The 27,915-nt window shown below is 34.1% G+C and overlaps 5 protein-coding genes across 7 annotated transcripts in view; 3 read left to right on the top strand and 2 right to left on the bottom strand.

Moving 5' to 3' along the window:
* The window catches only part of LOC143920042 (uncharacterized), a 366,222-nt gene that overhangs the window by 280,633 nt on the left and 57,674 nt on the right, over positions 1–27,915 (bottom strand). The window lies entirely within an intron of this gene.
* Positions 1,806–7,519, top strand: LOC143920108 (chymotrypsinogen B2-like). The gene is made up of 7 exons (XM_077442819.1): positions 1,806–2,206; positions 4,283–4,448; positions 4,545–4,839; positions 4,983–5,149; positions 5,218–5,489; positions 7,092–7,233; positions 7,311–7,519. The coding sequence occupies exons 1-7, from the start codon at positions 2,003–2,005 to the stop codon at positions 7,517–7,519; spliced, it is 1,455 nt and encodes a 484-aa protein (XP_077298945.1). The 5' UTR covers positions 1,806–2,002.
* Positions 9,269–13,996, top strand: LOC143920266 (serine protease gd-like). 3 transcript variants are annotated; one of them, XM_077443070.1, is made up of 9 exons: positions 9,269–9,413; positions 10,524–10,760; positions 11,057–11,222; positions 11,398–11,584; positions 12,713–12,876; positions 12,969–13,034; positions 13,131–13,339; positions 13,409–13,547; positions 13,629–13,938. In XM_077443070.1, the coding sequence occupies exons 2-9, from the start codon at positions 10,554–10,556 to the stop codon at positions 13,829–13,831; spliced, it is 1,341 nt and encodes a 446-aa protein (XP_077299196.1). In that variant the 5' UTR covers positions 9,269–9,413; positions 10,524–10,553; the 3' UTR covers positions 13,832–13,938. The 3 variants fall into 3 exon arrangements, with proteins under 3 accessions (XP_077299196.1, XP_077299194.1, XP_077299195.1); XM_077443068.1 differs by lacking the exon at positions 9,269–9,413 and adding an exon at positions 9,621–9,815 and having other exon boundaries at positions 13,629–13,996; XM_077443069.1 differs by lacking the exon at positions 9,269–9,413 and adding an exon at positions 9,700–9,815 and having other exon boundaries at positions 10,534–10,760; positions 13,629–13,941.
* Ube2g1 (ubiquitin-conjugating enzyme E2G 1) lies at positions 17,395–22,729 on the top strand. The gene is made up of 5 exons (XM_077443067.1): positions 17,395–17,957; positions 20,459–20,561; positions 20,650–20,747; positions 20,830–21,008; positions 21,080–22,729. The coding sequence occupies exons 1-5, from the start codon at positions 17,912–17,914 to the stop codon at positions 21,158–21,160; spliced, it is 507 nt and encodes a 168-aa protein (XP_077299193.1). The 5' UTR covers positions 17,395–17,911; the 3' UTR covers positions 21,161–22,729.
* Positions 22,570–24,757, bottom strand: Rad9 (cell cycle checkpoint control protein Rad9). Its single transcript, XM_077443066.1, has 3 exons — positions 24,694–24,757; positions 24,136–24,544; positions 22,570–23,532 (listed from the first exon to the last, which is right to left on the bottom strand). Exons 1-3 carry the CDS (start codon positions 24,725–24,727, stop codon positions 22,788–22,790), a joined length of 1,188 nt encoding a protein of 395 aa, XP_077299192.1. The 5' UTR covers positions 24,728–24,757; the 3' UTR covers positions 22,570–22,787.

The following is a 27,915-nucleotide window of genomic DNA, read 5'->3' as shown; positions in this document are numbered from 1 at the left end:
GATCTTTACTCATGACAAGAGACCGGCGGACACGACGCTCGACGGCTAAAAAAATGGTTCATTTTTTTATCTCCTCTATTCTCGGACAGTGGAGAGATCTATTGTTATTTTATGGCAGCATCCTCGCCGGCGAAGTCTGCTCATGACTAAGCTTCGGCGCGACCCTGCGCACCATTTTTCATTTTCATGGTGAACCTTTTTTTTGCTCTCTAGCTTTGTAGTTTTCTTTGTAGTCTTTCCTGGAAAATAGCCCCAAAACTCCCATTTTTTGTCCAAAAACCACGGTCCCGTGGCTATATTTACTCATGACTAGTCTTCGGCGGTGGAGCGTGCTTTTTCCAGGAAAGAGGGCTTTTTGGGGCTATTTTCCAGGAAACAGAGCAAACTACAAAGCTAGACAGCAAAAAAAAGACGGTTCACCATAAAAATGAACAATGTTGCGCAGGGTCGTGCCGCCCTATGCTCATGATTAGAGATAGGCGCAAAAATGCGCTGAAACGGGATCCTATTGTTAATTTCTATTGTTAATTTATATAGCAAAAAAAAGGTTAACAAAAGAAACCCATTTATTTCGAGCTGGCGCATCCTAGGGCCGCTCACTGCTCATGACTAGAGTCCGGACCCAAAGCGCGCCGCTCATTGTTCAATTGTTGTAAATGCTTTGTAAAATAGTTTCGGCAAACCTTAAACAATGCATTTATAACATTTGAACAATGAACTGCGCGCTCTGGGTCCGGGCTTTCATGAGTCATGACTAGAGGTAGGATAGTCACAGTGCTATCCATTGTTCGGCAAACCTTTAACAATGCATTTACAACCTTTGAACAATACACGGCCCCCTCAGGCTCCGGTGACTAGTCATGACTAAAGCCCGGACCCAGAGCGCGCCGTTCATTGTTCAAATGTTGTAAATGCATTGTTTAAGGTTTGCCGAAACTATTTTACAAAGCATTTACAACAATTGAACAATGAGCGGCACCTTGGCTATCCGTACTCCAGTCATGACTTTGCCAGATCAGATTCCTAAAAAACCAGTACTGTACTGGTAAAGACATTACGAACGATCACCTTATTATTGTCACACAAATCTCCGTATAAATGACGTCAAACCGCCCAACATAATCGTATTATACTGAAAAAAACATTCCGTACCAAAAATTCCATACGAATCTTTTTACGTATTTAGATTTTAAATGACTTGTGATAAAATCTCTAATAGCCAATAAATCATCTTCTACATAAGTCGCCATAGGGAAGATCGAGTATATGACGCATTTCGCTAGAACAATAGAGTGCCAAAATACATAAATAAAAAAGGTGCAGAACCACCCACATACACCACTCAAAGACGAAACGTATCACTTTATATTATTCTCTTTCACACTTTTCACAGGGCATATTTACACCAAAACGAGACGGTTTTTTGGTGGAAAAACTCGTCTCATCTCGGTATGCCGGTCGTCTGTTCGCAATGACAACAGTTGTAACCGACAAGACGAGGGGACACGTTCTCAATTTCGTTCAGTTTGTTTACAATCGGTATAAAAGTGACAGTTGATCATTGTCGTTTTATTGTTGTTCAATCGTTTACAAAATTGCACGTGCCTGCCTGTGTAAATATCTTGCAAAAACACGTGCCTGTGTAAATATCCAAGAAACGTCGACATCGTTGGGTACGGATGCATGCCAAAACTTTAAATTTTCAATTCTAAATTTAATAAATATATGTACTTCTCACTTGATTTCACCTTTACTTGTGATTCATCGGAACTTTACGTGAGAGTGGTGCGCCATTGGATATTTGATTTACACGTTGAAGGATATTTTTTAAACTAATTCCAATTCTAAACATTAGTACGTCATTATAGTAGTAGTGTCGAGACGTGTTCTCGGAAACGGAAAAATATTACCATTGTATTTAACAGCACGACTCGTCCATATGAGCGGTTAGTGTCAGTTGTAGGTTCCGATTGAATGAAACTAATCTAAGACCTTAGAAAAAATGACTCTGACGTACAAGTTGCTGCTTAGCACCTTTGTTTTGGCGGTTTCTGGACAACACTTTCAATTGTCTCCTTGTCCCAACGTGTTCCAGTATGTTCCGAATGGTGGACGTTTAAGCGGTTTCATAAACCAGCTGGTTCCGCCGGGGAATTCTTATTGGAGACTCGATCTGAAGCTGGTGATCGTCTCTAATTCACCATCTGTAAGTATTGCCATTTTCTTATCATGCATATTCAATATTTAAATCACAACACTCAAACAAGTATTTCAATAACATGCAATATATCTGATAATACATATTCCAGTGATTCGCCAACAAGGTGTGAGTTTCTTTCCACGTGTTAAAACTCTAAAATTACGGTGACATTTTCAATCATATTTCAATATGATTGATATTATACATATATAAAGTCTATTTTACAAAAAAGAAATGAATGTTAACTTTCTATTCTAGTTTCAACACATCAAATAAAACTTTCCACTAGGCATGTATGTACATATATATACAAATATGCAAAAATGCAAGCTATAAGTTTATCCTTTATGTATGTAGATGTGACGTTACTACATTTATTCATGATGTTGCATATTCCACGTCCTATAACTTCCTTCTTGTCCTTGGGTATATAAAATACGTGCTTGTGGTTTTTATAGGTATATAAGCGAAAAGGCGAATAGTACCGGTAATCGTATCAACACGATGATTAACTGTTTATGTATTATATTATTATATAATATAACGCACAATAGTTCATTTAATATCCTGTGCCATACTGTTTCTTAGCAGATGCTGTAACAAGGAACCCCATGTACCATAAACATACATTATATGTAGTGCTTTATCTCAGAATGGCGTATTTTATGTCACGATTCACAATAAACACTACACTAGTGTGAATCACTACAACCTGGAAAGAGAACTTTTCGTATATAGCAAAGTATTGAAATTGAATTTGCTTCTTCAATGAAATTTCATTAAACGGTGCATATGCAATGTAATTAAAATAGCTTTCTCCATAGAATGAATCATTTGCGCATTAGAACAAAAGAAATTTTGCATTAAATAAAAATATTTCTGTTAAATACATTGATTAAATTACATTGAGCAATATTTTATTGGTAATATGGAATAAAAACAAATTTCGATCTTTTTACAATTAAAAAGTGCGCAGTTAAAAAATGAAATGATAAATGAAAAATATGGTGCTTGGTTATTATAATATAAGGCTCGAGAGGCGTGGAAACGTCATGAAAGAAAATATGTATATGCGAGATGCGCATATATGTATGTATGTATGTAGGATGCGTTAATGCGCATTTAATTCATTTTAGTTTGCTTTATATTTTCCTGTTGTAAAAGTAACTCATCATTCGCCCTCATTTGATATTAAAATACTGACCTAATTAAAACAATGGATTTATAGTTTTTTAAATTTAATTTTTTAAAATCGTTTATTTTATTTCAATTTATTTATTTAAAGGTTTTAGTCTTATTTCTTTTTTTTTATTTGAGTGTACAAATATTATATTAAAGAAACATAGTTTGTTTTATTTGTACTTTTGTTTTATAATCAAATCATGTTGTTTTGCTGTTTTTTCTTTAATATATGAGAAAATATTTTTTAATTGATTTATCTATATTTTTAAACCGGTCGCTCTAGATCGGTCACACGTGATCACCCATCACACTAAAACTGGTCACGAGAAAACTGGTCACACCATAAAACTGGTCACACCCTAAAATCGGTCACGAGAAAACTGGTTGACCGATTTTAGGGTGTGACCAGTTTTCTCGTGACCAGTTTTATAGTGTGACCAGTTTTCTCTTGACCAGTTTTAGTATGACGGGTGATTACGTGTGACCGATCTAGAGCGAACGGTTGTCCTGTGACTGGTTTACTTATGACTAGTAGTCCGTTTACCATTTTTAAATTATATTATATATTTTTTAACTCACACCAATTTTATGAAATGCTTAGGATAAATGCACATTTGATTATTATAATTTCGACTATTATTAGATATTATATACCTAGATATATTTATTACAAATTATATACCTATGTACCTATATAATTTCTCTAAAATTAAATTTATTTTTCCCCTTGATTTTTTCAGTCACTTTTCCTGTTATAATCTTTTCTATTAGTAAAATTCCCCACGTCACTTTCGCTCATATATTACCCTATATATTTATATAATCTAAAAATTACACATTATAAAGTAAAAAGTTTTATTGTTTTGACTCATTTTCCAAACTTTTATTTTAAAAAAATAGGTCTACGATGGAGAATTGAAACTTCTAATGAACGAAATCGAAATATTGAATGTGTTTGCAAAGGGAGGACAATTAAAATACTTGGTTGATTTTCCTATAACACATTCTATTCCGCTGATAAAATCTATCACGATAAATAATATTGAAATTTGTAAAGACACTCCAGGTATTTTAAAACCATTTTTACTATGTTAACACTTGCTTTGTGTATTTTTATTGTAAATATGTATTTGATCCGTCTATTTTTTTTTTGTTTATGTAGAAAAAAATGTATTGCGGGGTCAAAATCAGTATTTCGCATACGTCAATCTGAATAATATAGTTCACATTCAGGGTGGCGGTATAATACGTCAATATCATAATGTGGAGGATAAATTTCCTCCCAAGAGAAACAACCTTGAATCTTATGTCCTTCAAGAACTTCCATCAAACAATCAACAACATTCAAATCAAATTGTTCCTAATCATAACATTTTAGAGAAGAAAGATCCTCCACACAGAAGAAACACAGACAATCATACAACTGCAAATCTCATCTCTAAATTTGCATCATTGCCGTTAGTATTTTAATTTTTATTTTTATTTTTTACAAGCCTCTGCTATACTTCAAAGTGAAACAAAGCCAATTTGATAAATATTAAAAAAAAAACTTGTGGTAGAGTGCTTATCTATTTTTTTATTTTATTTCTAACTCTTAAAGTTCCGGAAGTTGCGGAAAACCACTGACGCCAATATCGTTGATAGTCAAAGGAGAAGTTGCAACTCCTGGAGATTGGCCATGGTTGTCAGCAATTTATAGAAAATACGACTGGGACACTTCATATCAATGTGTCGGTTCGTTGATTTCTAACAAGCATGTTTTGACAGGTAAAAATTTTTATTTTTTGTATTTGAAATGAAATCAGAATACTTCTACAATTATTTTTACTTTTTAGCTGGGCATTGTCTATACGAAGGGAATGTTGCGTTCAAAACGAGCCAGTTACTTCTGAAATTGGGTGTATATGACATTAGCGATTGGGGTGAGAATGTAGTGAAGAGGGATGTTGAAAAAATCTACATTCATCCCAAATATGAAATGTCATCGATCGAAAACGATATCGGGGTTTTGGAATTCAAGCCTGTGACTTTAAATTCAAATTTGGTCCCCATTTGCTTGTGGAGCGGCGATTCTGATCTCACTAAAGTCATAGGAAGAACGGGAACGGTAATAAAATATACTCATTATTTAATAAAAATTTTCGTTGCCCACAATCTGAGACGACCTCATAGCTGTATATATACATACATACATATATGTACCAGTGGCGTGCGGTGAAATTCTCTTTATTTTTGTCGTACAGCCTTACTTAATGTGCGCGAACAGGATACAAAAGGAACAGGCTATTCCCCTTGTATCCTGCTCGCATACTTAAATTGCCGACAAAATGAAGCAACTCAAGTTTTCAGAAAATGTTTTTTTACATGCAATTTAAGTTAAATGTAAATAAAATTGCCTTTGACCGGAAGTCATTTGGCTTTCCAGTAACTGGTGGTACATAAGAGGGGCAAGTCAACTTAAATGAAATTTTAAAAGAAATGTAAGCAATTGCGGTTTAATAAAATTTGAGTAGTAATGCTTTGGTTTTCGGTGACCAGAATTGCTTGCTTACCCATTTAATATTTTTACCCAACACCATTTTTGGGGAGACATCAAATTGTTCAAATTGAAAAACGCGAGTTCGACATATTTGTTGTAAGACGGTCCTCGATATATATATATATATATATATATATATATATATATATATATATATATATATATATATATATATATATATATATATATATATATATACAGCTTTCTGTATTTATACAGCTACCGCGAAATCCATCTGGTGCAACTAAGTATATATAGCATCAAATATGAGCCATAATTGGATTTTGTTCGAATTCCTGAGAAATCAGTGTATGTACCTAAAGGTGAGAAGGTTAACCAGTGGCATAACTACTATGATGCAGGGGTATGCGGTGCATGCAAGCCTCTAGGGCTGGTAGAGCCTTGGGAAAATTTGCAAATATTAATTTAAAAAAAAAGGAAAATCAATTCACAGTAACTGAAAACAGTCAAAAGTATGACAAAAGTATTACAGTACTGACAGTAAAAACAGTCAATATTATAACACTAAGAAGTTCATAAAATGTCTTTAAAAGACATGACTGGAAAATTTTCAAAATAACATGTAGGCTAAGAAGGACATTTAAAATTTGAAAGTTTATTTATTTAATTGAAAAAATAAATGTGGGGCCCTTTGGTTACTTTTGCATGCGGGCCAAATTTTTCTAGTTACATCACTGATTCAGTCAGTTAACCTTCAACCAACGTGTGAACTTAGCTTCTTTTTTGGCGCTTCTCTTTCGTCATAACAATCGACAAATATTAATAATTCATTTTTTTTTTAATATGAAGTATCTATACTTTTCATTACATATCATCAATACTTTTTGGCTCATTTGCATGCTACTTTTGCGTGAACTTTTTTTACCTATTTTACTTAAAGTACGTCTTAAAGATTTCCGAAGGTGTTTTATAATGTTTCTAATGTCAGGGTCATGCCATGTCATGTTTTCAAATATTTGCTATAAAATGGAACTTGTATTAGCATAATTCAACTAAAATCACACGGGAAGCAACTTAGTCAACGTAACCACAGGAAGCAACTTAAACAACGTAACCACAGGAAGCAATGTAGGTTATCTTCAACCAGCGTTGTAACCTGCGAGATTTTACATATGCATATCATCACTATTTTTTATTTTATTTTAATAGGTTGTAGGATGGGGAATAGACGAGGATGGAGAAATATCTGCTGTAGCGAACCAAATTTCAATGCCAATAGTTTCCTCCGAAGAATGCTATACGTCTAACCCCGATTTATCACCATTTATTTCGACTAATACGTTCTGTGCAGGTGCCACATCGAAATTTGTCTATGTCAAATTAATACTTGATCATTTCAATAAAATCTAAATCGAATTTAAATTACAGGTAAACGAGACGACAGCGGTCCCTGTTCCGGTGACTCTGGAGGTGGGTTGTATATTAGGAGTAATGGTACATGGAGAATCAGAGGAATCGTTTCGCTGTCTTTAAAATCGACCGATGTCGACTCTAAGGTTTTATGTAGTCTTCGAGATTACGTAGTGTTTGTAGACGTGGCTAAGTATATCGGATGGATTGAAAATATTATCAAATAAATTAATATAATATGTACATATATGTATTTCTTTATTTGACAATATAATTAATATAAAATTTTTAAGTCTTTATGATATCAATAAATATTATTATAAATATTTTTTTTTATTACGATTCCCTTCCAAGTCCCATGGATAAAAGTGATGAAAAATCACTAGATCATATTGTAATTTCCCAGAAAATTTTACAGTAGCAAATACATTAACCGATTATGACCTTGTGCTTAATGACTTTGTTGATGTTATTCAAATCGCTTTAGAAGAAGTAGCTAAAAATCTGCATGTTGATTCCATATGCAATAATTGATTTTTTCATTTAAATATGAAATTAAAGACTATGCATGTAAAAAAGTTCTCAGTAATAAATAATCAGATTAAATGTCAAACATTTTTGGAAAACGAGTTTGAAAATTTAATTGTAAAATAAAAATAGAGGAAGAAGATAATATGATGGTCTTTACTACGGTCCTTGATCTTTCGATAACATTCTAATTTCTTAAGGAGAACAAATCTTTACTTTAAATCGTTTATTTTATAACTCAATATATTTTTTATTATATAAAAAAATGTTACTATATATACATATATACATAATTTATTAATTTATATGCAAATTATTGAATAGAAAGTTCTACAATTATATGCATATACATTGTAAGTTTTTATGTTTATTCAAAACAGGAAAACACGAAAACGGAAACGAAATTAATCGATATATTTGGAAGTAAATAAACAAAATACATTTTTCCCTCACTTTTTTAACAAACAAAATACAAAGTTAGACAATTTATTTAAACTTTAAATTAAATTTAACTTTCTACTCTGCTTTTTATGGCAATTTCAAAACGGGTACGATTTAACCGTACATTGAGAAAAATACTTTGTATCTTAGAAAAAGTGTTTGTGCATTAAAATTTTGCATTATTTTCGGCGCATTAAACAATCTAGTATTGTAAATCGAATAAAATATTTTGGCATTATAAAGTGACTATTAAAAAATATGAAACGATCATTCGAAAAAATAGATTTTAGCATTAGAATAGATACAAAAAGTGGCAATATTGCAGTGTTCCGCTATTGACAACTGTCAACTGTCAAAAGTGTTTACTTTTGTTTACTTATTACATACATAGAAGTAGAATGCATAGAATGGTCATTGTTAACAAAAGTATCGTCTAAAAGCGAGCCATCGAGGAGAGAGACGGAAAGTCAGAAGAGAGACAAGAGAGAGAGAGAGAGACAAAGTTTAGCAAACAATGAACAAACTGCCGCGCAGAGTTTTTGTAGCAACATTTTTGGAGGCTGATAGCGATTCTATGCATTCTACTTCTATGATTACACATGAATATGAATGATGATGTCAGGTCATACAGTCGAAGCCAAGGTCGTAGATGTCGATGGTCGCAAGCCGAAGAGAAAAATAGAAGGAATCCAGTAGAAAGAAGCGTTGGTCGTTTTCGGTTCGTATTTTGGTCATTATAATACAAATTTAAGTAGCAAACATTCGCTTTTTAAGTAGCAAATATTTTTTTCAATGATCAAAACAAAGTTTCTAATGCAATCTCTATTCGTCATTTAGAAATGCACACAAATTTTTTGTAATGTATAGAAACTTTTTTTAATGTACAAACATTTTTTTAATTGCTTCTATAAATGCACGTTTATTTTATAAAATGGACGTTTAAATGGTTTCCTTTCAAAACTGGCAAACTCTGTCTAATTAACAAGGAAAATACATATGTATAAAACGAGACAATGACGGAATTATTTCAGTGTAGGATTACTTGTACAATAGGCAATACGTCCATACGTCAATACACACACCACATCAGTTTTTTCATCGATTTTTCTGCAGTTAAATACGTGAATCACTTTACTCACAACCAATTAAACGGTACATCGCAATTGATATACACATATAGTAATAACCGGAATCTCATTAACATCATATCCACTATCGCCGTAACCAAGCAACAGCCGTGTGAAAAAACCAGTTCAGACAATTCATATTTAATACGTATGCATATATGTATATAATTTTTTTTTTGCATACATTGTGAAAATTTGTATTCTAAACACCCAGCGATGGGAAAATGCGGTCGTGTTAACTTTTGGTAAGTGACCATCAAGAGCGGTCGAAATGACCATCAGTCCAATACCAGTTTTGGCGTCACGATATACTTGGGATGTTTTCCTTCTCGAGTGATGTCAGTGTATGCTTCATACGAACAGTCTGTGGTTAGGCTTTGCCTCGTACGAGTTTCCTCAGACCGTTTCGTTTCGTTATTCCACATTGGTACGTTGGAAATGTGTCAAAACTGGTGTGACCTGTTGCTGTTCAAACACTACATTAACTGTATTCATTTAAAACACAAACAATCTACATTATTATACTTCAAATATCTTCATACTTCAATCTACATTATTATACCACAATACTTCCCTAAAAATAATTTATAATACACCCATATATACTAACTTGAAATAACTGCATGCCATATATAATATTCCGTTTGTTACAGACATTACTAACAAACTAACCAAAGACAGAATCACTAATAACCATAATAACACACTTGTGAAGAGTCTCGGTGATTACAACAAAATGTCTATACCCTTCAGGTATAACACACAGATTACCTAAACACAATCTGCTTTAGGTCATCGACTTTAGACAGTCTTTAATTAATATTATGTATTAGATGTATTATGAGCATTTATAAGAATTGTAAATATGTTTTTGAGCTCTTTTTCCTATTACGCTATACATATTAACAATATAATACTATGATTACTAACAAAATTAATTTAAAATTGTAAAATAGAAAATGATCAATAGATCAGTAGCTATTAAAATAGATATAAGATGTATTGTGAACATAATTTAGTAATAATAAAAAGCATTTAAAAATCAAAATCAAAAATCATACCTCAACTAAACTATACAATGTGCAATTATACAAGTGTCGTAGTAAAAAATAAACAGGAAATAACTATTTTTTAGATTTTTGCAGAAGTGTCATATTCAAATGAAATGGGAGTGAAATTGTTTCTATTGCTCTCTGCAATAAGTATAGTAATATTGGCGCAAGAATACAATGATAACTCACCGTGTCCTTCCGTGTTTGAGAGTGTCTATGATGGTCTACAATGGTATGGCAGCATACAAATACCGAGTCCACCGTTAGGATCATGTATGAAATTGAAGTTGGTATTGATAATGGACAAGAAACTGAATACGGTAATGGAATAATGTGAAGTTATATTGAAATTTTTTTATAATATGATATTAAGATCAACTTGCTACAACCTCCTTTTATATTCAAAAATGTGGATATGTATTCAGTGTATAAAATTTATTACCATTGTATTTATTTATTTGGTCTGCAAGGATTGTAGTGCCTTTCTATAATACATTTTTATCTGTGACTAACTTAAAGGTCTATTAAATCAGTATGTAGTATTAATTTGAGTATAACTCTGTATATATGGCGTGTATATAAAAAAAACTGTATATATTTTATTATTTTATTTCAGACGTCTATGGGAAAGATAGAACTTTTGGGAAGTCGAGAAAAGGTTCTTCAGCAAATGATCAATGGCCGAACGCTGTCGTACAAAGTACATTATCCCATTTCAAATACTGTGCCGCATATAGAAAGCATTTCCTTCAATGATAGAATCATTTGCAAAAGTCGTAACGGTATAGTCAAATAGGTTCTCAAAAATAACATATTATGTACATACATTTACTGAATGAATATCATCAACATCAAATTTATATTAGTCTAATAGTAATATCTCTGCTCCATTGTTAGTTTTGATGGTATTGATTCAATTTAACAGTATTGATTCAATTATGAATTGTAAATTTGTAGAAGATATACAACACATAACAATTATACCTTTGAAACATATATTTTTCACCGGTCAAGACAACCAATCACCCGAGGCGGCTTTGTGCTATAGGAATGAATATATTAATCTCGGTATTGGAAATTCAACAAAACATGTAATAAAAAAACCTATAACAGATCAAAACAATCTCTACCAAACATATGAAAGGTAAAATTAATGAGGTACATAATATTAAATATTACAGCACATTTAGGTTTGATATGATTTTTTTAATACAATACAAAAAGAGACAGATACGTTGTCATACGTATATTATCGCTATTCTGTGTGTCTGCATGTCTGGGTATCAGAGATAACGCTCGCCGTACTATAATAGTCGTTTTGATTCGCAATACATATGTATGTCAAAGCTAAAACAATGCCAACAAAGCGTATGAATATAATAACAAAAAAAAACTTCTATATACATATATACTGTTTGCTACCAATGTTTCCTCTAGGCTAATAGACAGCGCTAAGTCTCTGAGCATTTACCCCATCTTTTGAAAATCTATTTAATTAATTAATTTTTCTACTGTTGTTTATTGTAGGTAGGTAGGTAATTTTTACCATTTTTTTTCATATTAAACAATTAAATATAAATATTAAATTAAATATATTTAAAAGACATTTGAAAAAAATTCGACCTCGTGCGGATCGAACACAGGACTGGCACATTTCTTTTAATTATTTTTTATTTAAATATTTGCAGGTACTATATCTGCGAATTATTGGCTATTTGCAGGTACTATATCTGCGACAGGCGCAAAGCCTTCTGCGCATGCGCGTGAACTGTCACTGTCAGCGTGTTTACTGCTAAAATTTTGTTTTAAACCTCTTAAAATTTAGTTCGAACTCGTAAAGTGACGTAGAGTAAAAAATATAATCCAAATTAGTTAATATTATTAATTGTTAGAAAATTATTATCATATACAACGTATAATACCTACAAGTACAAGCCGCGAACTAGCTAAATGATATAAATCTATTATAATAACGTGCGAAATTTATTTGCCTCATGTATAATGAACGATTGATTAAACAAGTCTAGCATACATTAAATGTAAGAAATTTACGCGCATGCGCAGAAGGTTTTGCGCCTGATATAGTACCTGCAAATAGCCACAACCTTATTTTATATGGCAACACCCATGCGATGATATTTCATCAGATGCAACACTAGTTTTTAAATAATCAACCAATCGATTAGTTTTGTATAAAATTTAAGTTGTAGTTTTAGAATAATTTGATTTTTATGTGGATAGTAAAAATTTCATTCAAAGTTTTTTTTTCTAGTTTGTACAGTATTTGTGGAAGTATCTATCAATTAAATTCTCTACAATCAGGGCAAACTCAACGAAACGATTGGCCATGGTTAGTAGCAATGTTCCACAAGCAAACAAGAGGAGTAGATTTTCTATGCAGCGGAACATTGATAACAAACAAGCATGTGATAACAGGTAATTAGTTCAAAAAGTGATTAGAAAGACATTTTAAGTTTACAAAGAAGACACAGGTATTGTTTTATTAATAAACGTATTGAATATTTCAGCGGCTCATTGTTTTATGGAAAAAAAGAATCGACCACTGCAAATCAATGACATTCTTGGAAAATTAGGTGCAATGTGTTGTTATTCGCATTTTTACAATATAAAATACATGTAAGCTTCGTATAAAGTCATTTAAATACTTTACTACTGTACATTCATTTTAGGCGCTTATAATATCCAAGATTGGACCGATCCGAATGTGATTATAACTCCGGTAATTGATTTACATTTTCATCCATATTTTGATGGTGGTTTCGGTATCCAACATGATGTGGCTATTGCTGAAATTAAACAGATCAATTTCAATTACTACATACAGCCGATATGTATTGCGTCCAATCCTCTTAAATATAATGGGAGTGAAACAAATATGGTAAGAGTAAAATAAATTTTAAAATAAATATAATTTGAACCATTATAGTAATATTTTTAATGAACGCAGGCAGTTGGATGGGGTTTAAATAATAGAGATCAGGTGATGTCGACGGTTCCTATCCAAGGTGCAGTAAAGATGGTGGCAAACTGCGGCTACTATTTTCCATATATTAATAGTTATTTATCAACAAATATCTTATGCACAGGTAATTAATAGATGCTATTATGAAATGTGTAGCAATGTTTTAAAATGATTTATACCTTTTTTCATCTATTTACATGTGAAGACGACTCAACACCTGGTTACAGATATTCAGATGGTAGCAGCATCTTTTCAATAGACAAATATAGTCAACGGTGGGTGTTGCGAGGTGTTCTCGCATTTCGTTTATATAATACATCAAGTAGAGGTGTAAATAACCATAATTTGTATATAAATACACCCAATTATATACCGTGGATGCAAAGTGTATTGAAGAAATCTAACTGAACGAGTGGGTAACAGTTAATGCATTTATATATTTTATTTGTAACATAGTTTTACAATAAATTTTTTTATCATTGGCACAATGTATTTTAGTTTTTTGATGTAAAAGATTACTAAAATGAAGAGAAATTATATACTGACCGATGACAACTTCAAAGTGGAAGTGACAATAACTGTAGCGTTTTCCTATGAATATGTATTTTGAGTATACAGGTTTCCACTGATGTAATTTTTGATTAGTTCAACTGTTTTATTATACATTGGATAGGACTATTCTATAGATATCCATTCGTTTTTATTTATTTTTGAAATATCTCTTACATAAACGATCGATCTATTTGAAACTTTCAACATAACATACAACAATCACTGTAATATTACTTACTATTAATATTAGAACATAGGCCATATTATGGGGGGAGTTGACTTAATAATTTTAAAGACTTAAATTTGAAATAATATCCATATAACTTGTATGTAAAACAAATTCCATTTTTTATACAACATTTAAGAGTTAATACACATATTTATATTGTAGTTTCCTTAAGAGTATCACGATAAGCTTTTGTGAAATTATTTTTCCACAGAAATAAGTATAAAAACTTTTTTATTTACATTTTTATGTTTGTTCTTCCTCGTGGTTTTGAATTTTTATAAAAACAGAGGGGGTACAAAAATATCTACCCTGGCCCTCGCGTTTTCTCCGAGAAGCTCTTTTTATATACTTATACTTATACAATATATGTATATATAGTTACACTAATTTGTGACATAAATCTTCTTTAAAATAATGTTTTTATTATATTTTAGAAGTATTCCAAATCCACTTGAGCATAAATTTTTGAGGCCAATTTTGAGACTATGACAAAAAAAACTATAAAACGTAATTTTAGATTTACGAGGTTTTTTATTTAATTTTTACAATAGTGCTATGATAGGTTGCCCCAAATCGATAATTATGGCCAAATTTGCTATGAATGTATGGGTAATTGGACTATTCGTCACATTGGGGTGGTCACAAAGACAATTTTTGTCATGAAAATCGCGAATACACAATATTTGGCACTCAAGTTCTCGTTACTATGATAGTTATCGTTAGTATGATGGACTGTTCGGCTGCCAGATGTTCCGTTATAGAGATTTTAGTGACTTTGTGACGAGTAATTTGTGACCAGTAATCACCGAACCGAATGTATGCGGTCGCCGTGACGAGACAGAATGTTAAATTACAGAAAACGCAAATATCGGAAGGCAAAGATCGAAAATCGAAAGATTTTAAGTCGAAAGATCAAAAAAAAAAATAGTGCATGGTAAACGATACATACTCACTTAATTTGCGCGAGCAGGATACAACAGGAACAAGAGGAACATGCTTTTCCTCCCGTATTCTGCGCACGCACATTAATACGGGAGGAAAAGCATCAGCCACGATATCACGATATCTAAATCCACCGAGCTTGACTTCTCCAAAGTTGAGAACGTAATGAACATGAGATGCTCGGGAAAAAAATAACGATTTTTTTACGTAAATACGCAATTTTTGCCCGGTATTCAGTATGTACTTACTTAGGTCCTTATAATACTAATTAATAGGGTTTGGAGTGTATCTTAACCCTTTAAGTGCTGACGTCTTTTCTGTTGAAAGCCCGCCACGCTGAAAATTTCACCAAAATTTCCAACTAGAATTATTTAGAAATCCAATAGAAAGCAGGTATAAAAATTGTAGCTAATCCAAACAAACCCTGGATCACTATGGCCGAGGATTTCTAATTTTGTAAAGGTGTGTTATATAAACAAAATAAAATAAACAAAAGTAGTTATTAATTAATGTATTTTTTCTAAACTATTTCCATATCCTTCATTATTATTAAAATGTAATGCTCACAATCTAAAATACTCAGCAGTTAGGGATTTCCATCGAGAAATTCTGCATGGTTATAATTTCAAAAATTCCGTTGTCAACCAGTTTTTATAAATATTGACATGGATTAAGGTCTGTTCATACCTACCAGTACGACCCGTATCCTGCAGGTGTCATGCAAGTACGGACACCTGCAGAATACGGGTCGTGCTGAATAGGTATGAACAGACCTTTACACGACCCATGTTCAATGCATTTTTTTTTCAATGCTACTGTAGGAATCTCGTCACCGCAAATCGTAACTATCGAAATCTATTGCGACGGAGAATACATTTCTCACGCTCAACCATTGACGTCATCTCAAGTCGAAGAACACCTGCATCCATTAAGCTAAATCGAGTGGAACGACGCCAAACATTCGAGCATATTCCACCCCAACAAACCAATCAGAACGACACGAAGAACACCTGCATCCATTAAACTAAATCGAGTGGAACGACGCCAAACATTCGAGAAACGTCCACCCTAAACAACAAACCACATTCCTCGCATAACTTGCACACGTAAACACCACGTGCACTTCTTGGAATCAATCGCCAAACACAGGTCACGTGGATCCCCAAAAACAATATATAAGGAGGTCCACCCCAAACAACTTCAGTCGACCCACAGCAACAAGAGTCGACACACAGCAGCGAACCAGTCGACATCCAGCATCTGAACAGCTACCATTACACTACCCTACAATGGAAGAACGCTTGCAACATAGCCGAATGCCGAGCCAGCAACACACTGCCATATCCAGAGACATCTGAACATAGCCGAATGCCGAGCCAGCAACACACTGCCATATCCAGAGATACCTGAACATAGCCGGATCCAGAGCAACGACACATTGCAGATCCAGCGGCCATCACGACACCAAGTCAACAGCCAATAGCCGCTTCGAGAAAACTTCCTCAAATATTCTAATACACTTGTACAATATTTAGGCAAACAATAAAACAACTTAAAACAAGCACAACAGTGTTTCGTTAGGCTGGGATACGGTCAACACTTCCTACCCCGCCTACACTACCTTTAAAGGCTTAGCGGGTATTATTCTTGTTTAGTTTGTACATGCTCAAAATACAACGCGTATCGGCGTTTTTAAGGCCCATAGACTTATTAGCAAAACGCCGATCGGCGTTGGCCACCATCCAAAGGGTTAAGTGGGCCCACACAAACCACCGAGTTAAGGTTTGTTCATACCTAGTCAGCACGTACCGACTTCAGCAGGTATCCGGCCGTACGAAAAGTATTCTTTGGTACATTTTGTATGGGTATATTCATACCAACCGTCACGTTTACGCCACTGCAGGCTTACAGCAGTACCCGACATTTCTTGTTTATACCTTACAGCAACATCCGTAAACGTATCGTATCCGTTTTTTTTTTAATTTTTTACGGAAATATTTAAAAAAAATTGTCCATCATCCACAAGCTCCTTATACAGTGTTCAAAACTTTCCTTCGGTTTTTCTATTTTTTAACATGGGATGCACATCAAAACGCCTCCGTGCTTTTTTATTGCCTTCTTGAGCTTCTTCTTCCAACAACAACGCGATTATACATAATTTTTGTTCGATAAACGCCGAAACATTTTTGCCGACTTGTATTCTGACGCGTAGCTACGAATGCATGTGTATGCATTCATATTGTTAAGTACTCGACAATACGACGTAAGCAATATTGCGCCGTATCGTTATGGCTTGTAATGTTTAAGTAAGCCGATTTTGCCTTGCACTCGGCCAGAGTGATGTAAGCGTGACGTGACCGCGACGTGTAGGTAGATATAAATAGAATTGTAATAAAATGACATATTTGAAACGGAGTCGTGCAGTGCTGAAGCCGTGCAGTGCTGTTAAGTATGAACAGATCTTTACAAATGTCACTGGCTGAAATAAGCGTGGTTGCGAACGCCAACATGTGCGCGACTATAGGCGTATAGTGTATGGCGTGCAGAAGCGCATTCGCAGCTGTGTCGTGTAGGGCGGGCAGGAGCCGAGTGCCGTATGTATATAGCGTGTATGTGTGAGTGTGTGCGAGAGCGAGTGCGGCGAGTTGGTAGTGTGGGTGTTAGTGTAGGTGTCGGCTGCAGCGAGCGATCGTCGATCGTCGGTTGTCGGGTAGTGAGAGAAGCGCGAGCGGTTGCGGTTGCGCCCCCCGGCCACAGGAGCCCCCATGGCCGAGCCGCAGTCCTCGCTGCTGCTCAAGAAGCAGCTGGCAGGTGAGACTCTTTCCCCTCCCCCTCCCCCCTTCCCCTTCCCCCGTCCGCCGGTCGCGATTCGCCACCGCTCGCCCCTCTCCCCTGCCCCTGCCCCCGCCCCCGCCCGCGTGCTCGGCGGCTGAAGTAATCAGGAATCAGGAATCACGGCCCAGCCATGTGGAGTTCCAGCCCAGCACTCGTGTTGCGTCCAGAATTAACCTCGATGTTCCCTTTTTTTTTTCTTTTCTCACCAATAAATTGCCCCTCGGATTATTTTCGTCGATTCGCCATTAAAAGTTGTCATTGTTTGTCGCCGATGGTGAAAGTGTTTTCGCGGTTTGGTCCGTTCGGCTTGTCAAATCAATCGAATCATGCGCGCCAACCTCTAATTTCGTGTCATTTTTTTTTTTTTTTTTTTTTTTTTTCGGCAATGCCGATGTAATTCATTTTTTTCGATTCGAAACGGTGACGCACGTCGCTGCAGACAGTGCAAATATGTAATAATGGAACGCGTGTATTCTTCGGTTTTCGTACGCATTCTCAATGCGATGTCATTCTATTATATTAAAAATACATACAATAATCATTTTAATTTTCGAAGGTACTTCGTCGTTGTCTTTTCAAGATTCTTTATTGCGAGCGAAATCATTTCCTTTCAGACGACGAATGGCAACAATTTCTTTCAAATTTTCCCCACATGGATGGCAGCCATTGAACGAAAATAAACGACGAAAACAATCGAATGTTAAATAAAAATTACGAAACAATTGAATTTTTTTTTAATTTTTAAATAAATACTCTGCAATCTTATTAAAACAATGCAATGTATGGTATATTAATAAAAAAAAATATTAAATTGCAATCAAACAATCCAATTTCTAGAATCACATGGAATAATGTTCGTTACAATAAATCAATAGATAAATTCGAAAAAAAATCACCATTATTCACACATTTAAATACTGCATAATACGCCTGCTAAAAAAATAAATCAAATATTAACAAACTGCGGGTCAATGAACTAGCTGACCCCCTATGGAAATACAGTGGAACCTCGATTTACGAATGTTTCAAAATACAAAATTGCCAAATAAATTTTGACGTAACAAATTAGCAATGTTTTGATGTACGAGCAATACGCATTAATACGATAATAATAAGATGATCACAATAGAAGTTACGAAGGAAATCATTGAGAAGCACTGACATAGTATGCAAATGCCCGACATTGCAAGATATTATAAGAAATCCAAGTCGACAATTTTTTCATATTTTGATGTAAGTGTTTTGGATTATGAGCACGTTTCTGAAACAAATTATATTCGTACATTAAGATTCCACTGTATATGAAAAGTGATGAAAAGTTCACTTTGACAGTATGTTATATGAATATAATTCATATTATCAAAATTATTAATTGATTGATATACATTTATCTGCACCTGAAATACTGTTATTCAGATTTGTCTTTTGAAATTTCAAGATTAATTAAAAGGTCAATTGTCCTCAGTAAGTTGGTTTAAAAAACTGTGCTTCTCTTACAAGTACGTACATTTCATTTGAATACATATGATAATTTTTCTCTTGAATAAATATAATAATTTAAATTAAATTCGAAGATGAATAGTCACCTAATTGTACTTTGACCTATCCAAGTACCAGAATACATTTCTCTTTTTGCTTTTAATATATCAATACGCCTTGAATTACTTATTTTTATCTATTTACTTTTACATTGCACCCGAAATCATGTCAAAAAATAAATTACTATCAGTTTAGAAGGATTACCAATATTTTTAGATTCTAACATTTATATTCAATTTCAGATTCACTGATTAAATATACAAACATTTTTATGCCAATCGAATATTTTTGTCAATTCAGTGCAAAAGAAATTTTTAAGTAATAATGCTTAGTCATATGTTACACCGGAGCTGTCCAATCTTAGGTAACCCGAGACTTGCATTGTGATTAAAATTGTCTACAACCTACGTCCAGAATTATACGTATATGTATTAAATCAGTATAAAAGTTTCTTCTTCTAATGCCAAATTCGTATTAGGATGTAGGCGAGTCCCATCCATTACCTGATGTTCCGGAGCTTTATGATTGTCTGTAGAAGCCGATATTTGGGGCCGCGAATAATGTGGTCACAATATTCCATAAAAATATTACCGTTATGTAAAGCAAACAATGTAAAAATAAATCAAAACTTACAGACAGTAGCCAAGTTGCATTTTATTGTAATGAGAACTCTGCAATAGTTTGACTTTGATAGATTTTTATTATATGTAGTGGTCGCCAATCGTATTGAATTTGAAAGATATATCCGTCGATGATCATCTGTAATTTAATTTCATCATTGAAAATGTGCTGGACCTGTATACCCTAGCATTGAGTTTTAAATTCCTCAATTTTGGATACCTCATTGTCGTCCTTTTTCAATTCTGTCTATATATATAATGATTTGCCGCTAAGTAAACAAAACATCTATGTAATTAAATATTATGAAATCGTTTCAGAACTGAACAAAAATGCAGTGGAAGGTTTTTCAGCCGGCCTTATAGATGATAGTGATATATACAAATGGGAGGTTTTAATTATTGGCCCTCCTGATACGCTATAGTAAGTTGAATACAAATTTCATATGAAATTATGCAAGTTGTATGTATATATATATATTTTTTTTTAATTGAAATTTATCAAATTACAGTGAAGGAGGATTTTTCAAAGCTCACTTACATTTTCCAAAGGAATACCCTTTAAGGCCTCCTAGAATGAAGTTTGTCACTGAGATATGGCATCCCAATAGTAAGTTTGTAATCAGAATCACTTTATGTATATTTATATATGTGTTTAATCAATTGAAATATAAATTTTGTATTATTTTCAGTTGAAAAAAATGGTGATGTTTGCATATCAATATTGCACGAGCCCGGCGATGACAAATGGGGATATGAAAAAGCATCAGAGCGATGGCTACCAGTGCACACAGTTGAAACTATACTAATAAGTGTCATATCCATGTTGGCAGATCCAAACGATGAGAGCCCCGCTAACGTCGATGCAGCCGTAAATCTTTTCCGTGTTTGTATTCCGTCGCGTATGATCTTATTTTTGTTAAATGTTTGTTTTGCTTGCAGAAAGAATGGAGGGAAAGATATGCGGATTTCAAAAAGAAAGTGGCCCGATGTGTTAGGAAAAGTCAAGAGGACTGCTTTTAAATATGGATACAGACATTGTTAAACCGCATTCATTACACAACACTTTAATTGAATGTACGATTCGCTGCATTTGTCCTTTTGAGTATTTGTATTTCATATAAATGAGAGTAATTTAAGTTTTTTTTGTTTTGTTTTTAATTTAATAAACTGATTCCTATAGCAAAATTTCGTTCGGTTTATATTTAAGTGTAGTAGTTTAATTTATGCGCGTATTTATTTTAACATTGTATGACGTTTTGAAATCTCTTAATTTCACGATTGATTTCACCGTGCGTGTAGTAAATAAATCTTATAACGTATAACTATTTGCGAGTTGAACAATGTGTGTATCTATATAACTGCCTTTATGCTGATGCATTTTATTCGAAATCAGCAGGACTATCTATGAACTATATTGATAATAGTGTTGCAGAAAAGTGATATCAATTATGAAATATACTTATGACGTTTATTTTTACCTTTACGCGAGTTATATGAAGAAAAAAAAACAACAAAACAAAACACTATCTACACCAATTTACATTAACGTATAATACGTAATATCATATGCAAATGGTTTTTAGTGCTGGTTTATTGTTTTCCATTAGGCTTTACATGTAACTAAGTTAAATCGAAAAGAAAAGAAATACGGATACTGCTCATAATATAATTTACAATATTGGTATTACAAGTTTCGTACACGAGTAAAAAAAAAAAAAAACTATCTATTAGTTAATAGATTTAATTGTATTCAATAAATATTTGTACGAGTGTGTAAAATATACATATGCGTACGTACATATTAAATTTATCAATCGCAATGGTGTGATCTATGTTTGGAGATCAAGTCGCACAGCTCGGGGTATGTATGTACGTATGGACGTGTACATGCAATTATTTATACATAATTTTGTAATAATTTCAATTTATTTATCGTAATTTTATATGCATACCACAATTCCGAGAATAAAATTGATATAAGAAGCTTTCTATTTGAATCTTCGCCTCTCGGCTATTCTCTCCAAAAACCTACTTTTTTTTTTATAATCCTGTCAATTTTTTGTTTTATTCGTAAACTGTTTAACAGAATTTCTGATTTAACAGAATTTAAATTATCATCAACACAGTAATGTTATAATTTAAAGAAACTGGTTACATTTTTGTGACACCAAAAAAGTGTTGTAATTACGCCTAATAAAAATCAATAAAATTCTTAAGCAATATATTTTTGTTGTTTAAAATTAAAATGCATTTAAACTATTCAATATATATATATATATATATATATATATATATATATATATAATAAATAACAATATTTTATGGTTATTCACAATTTTGAAGTTTTACTAGTATTTTTTAATGAATTTTATAGCAATTGATTGTGCAATATAATTTGGTATGGTTTGGAAAAAATTGTCTCGTTCATATAAAAATTACAAAATTGAATTTTTAATTTAACTTTTGTGCAACCTCTTACTACTTCTAACAGAAATAATTATATCGAATATGCTTAAAATGTAATCTCGTCACATTTCTTATTATTATTTGTGTAATAAGTTATTAAATAAATTCATTGATAGTGTAATTAAAAAAGTATTTTGCGTTTACATTTCAACTACACATCTCTACCGGCACCCGGAGCGTGCTAATCATCGTCGGAGTCGTCGACCAGCACATTCCGTGCACCGCTAATATCAGACGGGTGAAACGTAGTGTCAAAACACCTTTTAAAAATAGTCCGAACCTTTCTAATTTGAGTATTTAATATCGGTGAACTGGGAAATTCGTCCATTTGATCCGTCTGCTTCGCATTCGGAGGATCTGGCTCCACATCCTGATCACCGGGCATATCGATGAAATTGAACAACTGTGAATCTTCATCTAGGATTTTCTGCACGTTTACATTATTGTCTATATAAGACCTTTTAGCTGCTACTTCGTCCGCTCCGTTGGAGTATTTTCGCTTGCTAGTGTTTTTACAGTCTCCGACTATGGTGGTGTTTGTGGATTGTGTGACTCCGTCAGCTCGTTCCGTCGCGATTATGAAATCGGCTTCGAATGTTGCATTGTTGTTGACTTCGAACATTGCTGGCTTTCCGCTCGTTTCCAAATGAGTATATATCGGAAGATTGACCGCTTCTGCGAACATCAGCACCGCTCTGAACTCTTTCATTGAAAAAGTTACGCTACTTTCCACTTGTATTTGGTACGAATCAAATTCTATAGGTTTCAATATGAGTTGGGTCCTCGGCACCTTCGATACATCTGTATTGCCGTTTACATAATTTTTCAATATAAATAACTGCGGACTAACGTCGATAGTGAGCTGGTCTTCGGATATTTGAAAATTACTCACTGCTTCCGAAAACAATTTATTTTGAGCTAATAACCTAAAAATATAGTACAATTGCGAAATTAGAATAAATAAAGGGCACAATTTAAACGTCCATTTATAAAATTAATGTGCATTCAAAAAAATGTTTGTACATTACAAAAAAATTGTGTGCATTTCTAAATGACAGATACAGATTGCATTAGAAATTTTGTTTTGATCATTGAAAAAAAATGTTTGCTACTTAAATGTGTATTACAATTATCAAAATACAAACCGATAACGACCAACGCTTCTCTCTACTGGATTCCTTCCTTTTTACAACCTTGGCTTCGACTCTACGACATTCAGTTGACCTTACAGTTGACAGTTGTCAATAGCGGAAGACTGCAATGTTGCCACTTTTTATTGTATCTATTCTAATGCTAAAATCTATTTTATCTGATTGTTTGATATTTTTTAATGGTGACTTTATAATGCCAAAATATTTTATTCGATGCACAATACGAGATTTTTTAATGCGTCGAAAATAATCCAAATTTTTAATGCACAAACATTTTTTCTAAGATACAAAGTGTTTTTCTCAATGCACATACATTTAAATCGTTCCCATAAATGAATATACATACAATAAATTAACAGTAGGTACGTGCATTAATACCTGTTTGGTGAGACGCTTTTATCATACGTTACATCCATTTTTTTGCTTTCTAGTATGGATAGGAAGTGTGTTTTTGTGATTCCGTGTTTACATCTTAGTTGAAATACGAGCTTCGTTCCGTCCAAGTCTAATTTTATTTCGCACATTTCGACCTGTTTGTCCATGTGACTAGGCGATTTGAACACCATCATGGCTGATTTCATTGAAATTTTACATTTGAGACATTCGTTGTCGCCATCCACTTTGAAGTAGTCGTTGTTGTAGTATGTGAAGAAAGCTTTGGCGAAAAATATTTTGCAGTATGCTGAATCTGAAGAGTTGATTGTTCGCAGCGCGAGACCTTCCGGTAGGGCTTCTATGTAAAGGTCGTCTCCGATTTTGGCCATCGCATGAATGGCTCTACCTAAAACTGAAATGAATCATGTACATTTTCATCGTTTCGTTCGTTTCTATTAAACATCGAGTCCTTGTGAGTTATAAATATGTAAGTATTTAAATCTATGATACATTTATACAGTTTGGGTGTATTTAAACAAAGGAAAATAACATTTGAATTACTTTTAACATTCAGTCCAGGTATAAGGCACTTCATGGTTATGATGACAACTGACAGCCGCCAGAACCTGTCAGTTTGGCCAATATTGAGCAAACCAGTATTGCCACTCTTAGATATATAAGTCGGTCTAGAATTTTTTACATGGTTTTCAGTATTCAATCTAAATGTCACAAACTTTTTCATCTTTATTAAAATAAGGTGAAAAAATATACTCGTATTTAATCATTTGACTTGAAATAAAGTAAATATATATGTAAATAAGTTGATAAATTATATTATTAATATCACCGAGAAACAAAAATAAAATACCAGAGTGGAGCTAATCAATTTTCAAAAAGTTTCACTGAATTAAAATATAATAATGATTTGTTTTGGTTTTTTCTCGTTTTTGGAATATGAGCATTTAAAAAAAATCACTTTTTTTGCCTTTTGCAGTCTTTAATTCAAAATTTAGTAATACTGTGCTCAAAGTGAGTTTTGAAATTATTATTCGGTGGGCTTTTTTCCATTGATTGTTATTGTAATATAAACATTCTAGATAAATTCATCTTCATATGTATTAAAGAAATTGGGTATGTACAGGAGTTCATATATGGTAGTCGCAAAGGCATTCTACTCAACAATTCTGGACAGTCAATTGACCCGTTAAGAATATATAAAACCGGTAAGACGTTGATTGTCTCCCTTCTTTTGGCCCTCACTGGTCCTGGTGGGAAATCATGTCGAAAAGGCGCAAATTGGAGTACTTTGGACATGTGATGCGGAACCAGAAATGCGATTTCCTGCGCCTAATAATTCAGGGAAAAATCGTAGGCCAATGCAGTCGGGGCAGACGGAAAACATTTTGGTTAAAGAATCTTCAGCACCCGAGCACTATTCCAAGCAGCCTTAGACAGAGTACGGATGGGAAATCTAGTTGCCGATTTTCTGGAAGGACAAGGCACATGAAGAAGAAAAATAAGGTTCGGAGGCCCCAGGCGCGCGCTTATTTTCAATATATGATAAACCGCCGCTGGTTATATTTCTACACTTCAATTGGTTTTACCTCCCAGAATGGTGGCATCTTGGTATTGTGACGAGCACCTTTACGCGCAGGCGAATAGGTGTCCTCCAGGAACACGTTCTAAAAGAAAAACTGTGGACTGACCTGGAAGGTGTCGTTATTTGTCGTAGAAGTTCTCCTGGTTCTATGCTCTCCGTCGAATCGCAGCCAGCTGTACGAGCTGGTGGTAAAAAAAGCTGGAGACCCGGTCACGAGGTCCTTCCTCTACGCAGATGTTTCTGGCTGTTCCGTAAACAGCGGCGTATGAAAAGGGCGGGAGTTCCAGGAGCCTTATAGATACTACTGAGCTCAAACCACACGTGGATGAATGCTGGGCAGGAGATGTGATCAGGTGAAGGTCTAAAGGGAAGAGGGGCGGCTGGGACGGGATATCTGAGCTCGACTATCTCCAACGAAAGTCTGATGAAGAAGAGAGCACTTCTGTGCTTCTACGCCCGGAAACTACGTCCGGGGAGTGGGGGTAGCAGGATGCCAACCTAACCTTTAGCACTGCTGCCAACTTAAGGGACGGTGAGGAAGACGTAGTATTACAGTATGTTCTGTACCGCCAATACATACTATCTTTGTATACCTAATATATAATTTCGAAAGAGACTTTTTATGTAAGTATTTTTGGCTGGGAACATCGAAAACAAATCAAAGTTTCTATAACGACGATTCGATTGGTTGAATATTATTTTTTATTTCGATTCAAATTAATTTAATAAAAAAACAAATGAAGCCTACAAGTCACTAAAATCTCTATAACGGAACGTCTGGCAGCCGAAAAGTTAATCACACTAACGACAACTATCATACTAACGAGAACTCGAGTGCCAAATATTCCGTATTCGCGATTTTCAATCCAAAAATTGTCTTTTGGGCGATCGTGATTTATTTATTTATAAATTTGTCATAGTGACTTTATAGATTAACTCCAAGTCGTTACTATGGCTACATAAAAAGAAAATTATACAATAAAATGCAAACATATTAATTAAAAATAAATATAAAATATAATCCAATAATAATAATGTTGCGTGGACGTGGAGAGGGGGCTTCCAGAATCGGAGAGAAAGATGCAGGAGGGTTGTAGAAGGTGTTTATTCGTGTGCTCTCGTCGGCTCTCCAGGTCGGAATGGATTCCAGGCTGAGAGCGCCCCATATTTATACCGGTTGGGCACAACACACATACATACATACATATGTAAACTCTTGGTCGATGAGTGGGGCGATCCCATTGGCCGTTGCATACGGCTCAATCATACGGTGAGGTCATTTTGGCGCGAACGAGAGATCAGGTGATTAGCGCTCGTAAGCCATCGGGACACGAACCCCACCCAAATAATCTCTACGTTACAATAATAATCCAATAACCGAATATTTACTTTTATAGGTCTGTTCATACTTAACAGCACTGCACGACTCCGTTTAAAATATGTCATTTAATTACATTTCTATTTATATCTACCTACACGTCGCGGTCACGTCACGCTTACATCACTTTGGCCGAGTGCAAGGCAAAATCGGCTTACTTATACATTAGACGATAGGGCGCAATATTGCTTACGTCGTATTGTCGAGTACTTACAATATGAATGCATACACGTGCATTCGTAGCTACGCGTCAGAATACAAGTCAGCAAAAATGTTTCGACGTTTATCGAACGAAAAATTATGTATAATCGCGCTGTTGTTGGAAGAAGAAGCTCAAGAAGGCAATAAAAAAGCACGGAGGCGTTTTGATGTGCATCCCATGTTAAAAAATAGAAAACCCAAATGAGAGCTTTGGACACTGTATAAGGAGCTTGTGGATGATGGACAAAATTTTTTTTAAATATTTGCGCCAAAACCATGTCGAAAGATTGAACAGCTGTCAACTGTCATTATCAATAATTGATCCAAAACAGCAAAGCGGCAAACTCATGGCACGTAATTCGCGTGTATATTTCCACGATGGCCAAAAAAACGTATACGATACGTCGACGGATGTTGCTGTGAGGTATGAACAGGAAATGTCGGGTACTGCTGTAAGCCTGCCGTGGCGTAAACGTGACGGTCTGTATGAATATACCCATACAAAATGTACCAAAGAATACTTTTCGTACGGCCGGATACCTACTGAGGTCGGTACGTGCTGACTAGGCTTTATGAACAGACCTTATTTGTTAGATTCTCGCCG

Source organism: Arctopsyche grandis, chromosome 12 (genome assembly GCF_051622035.1).
Source record: "Arctopsyche grandis isolate Sample6627 chromosome 12, ASM5162203v2, whole genome shotgun sequence".
NCBI classification, from domain to species: domain Eukaryota; kingdom Metazoa; phylum Arthropoda; class Insecta; order Trichoptera; family Hydropsychidae; genus Arctopsyche; species Arctopsyche grandis.
Note: the sequence above shows the minus strand (reverse complement) of the source record. Positions and strands in the feature narration are given on the sequence as shown.

What these genes read in the sequence shown, in the direction of transcription:
- LOC143920266 (XM_077443068.1), top strand. Translation starts at nt 9,735, where the DNA reads ATGCTTCATACGAACAGTCTGTGGTTAGGCTTTGCCTCGTACGAGTTT. An exon ending in CATTTGCAAAAGTCGTAACG is followed by an intron (nt 11,223 to 11,397) that starts GTATAGTCAAAT and finishes GTAAATTTGTAG; the next exon opens with AAGATATACAACACATAACA. An exon ending in ATGGGAGTGAAACAAATATG is followed by an intron (nt 13,340 to 13,408) that starts GTAAGAGTAAAA and finishes TAATGAACGCAG; the next exon opens with GCAGTTGGATGGGGTTTAAA.
- LOC143920108 (XM_077442819.1), top strand. Translation starts at nt 2,003, where the DNA reads ATGACTCTGACGTACAAGTTGCTGCTTAGCACCTTTGTTTTGGCGGTT. An exon ending in TCATAGGAAGAACGGGAACG is followed by an intron (nt 5,490 to 7,091) that starts GTAATAAAATAT and finishes TTATTTTAATAG; the next exon opens with GTTGTAGGATGGGGAATAGA. An exon ending in GACTAATACGTTCTGTGCAG is followed by an intron (nt 7,234 to 7,310) that starts GTGCCACATCGA and finishes TTTAAATTACAG; the next exon opens with GTAAACGAGACGACAGCGGT.
- Ube2g1 (XM_077443067.1), top strand. Translation starts at nt 17,912, where the DNA reads ATGGCCGAGCCGCAGTCCTCGCTGCTGCTCAAGAAGCAGCTGGCAG. An exon ending in GGCCCTCCTGATACGCTATA is followed by an intron (nt 20,562 to 20,649) that starts GTAAGTTGAATA and finishes ATCAAATTACAG; the next exon opens with TGAAGGAGGATTTTTCAAAG. An exon ending in CCGCTAACGTCGATGCAGCC is followed by an intron (nt 21,009 to 21,079) that starts GTAAATCTTTTC and finishes TTTTGCTTGCAG; the next exon opens with AAAGAATGGAGGGAAAGATA.
- Rad9 (XM_077443066.1), bottom strand. Translation starts at nt 24,727, where the DNA reads ATGAAGTGCCTTATACCTGGACTGAATGTTAAAA. An exon ending in ACCTGGACTGAATGTTAAAA is followed by an intron (nt 24,545 to 24,693) that starts GTAATTCAAATG and finishes GATTCATTTCAG; the next exon opens with TTTTAGGTAGAGCCATTCAT. An exon ending in AAAAGCGTCTCACCAAACAG is followed by an intron (nt 23,533 to 24,135) that starts GTATTAATGCAC and finishes CTATATTTTTAG; the next exon opens with GTTATTAGCTCAAAATAAAT.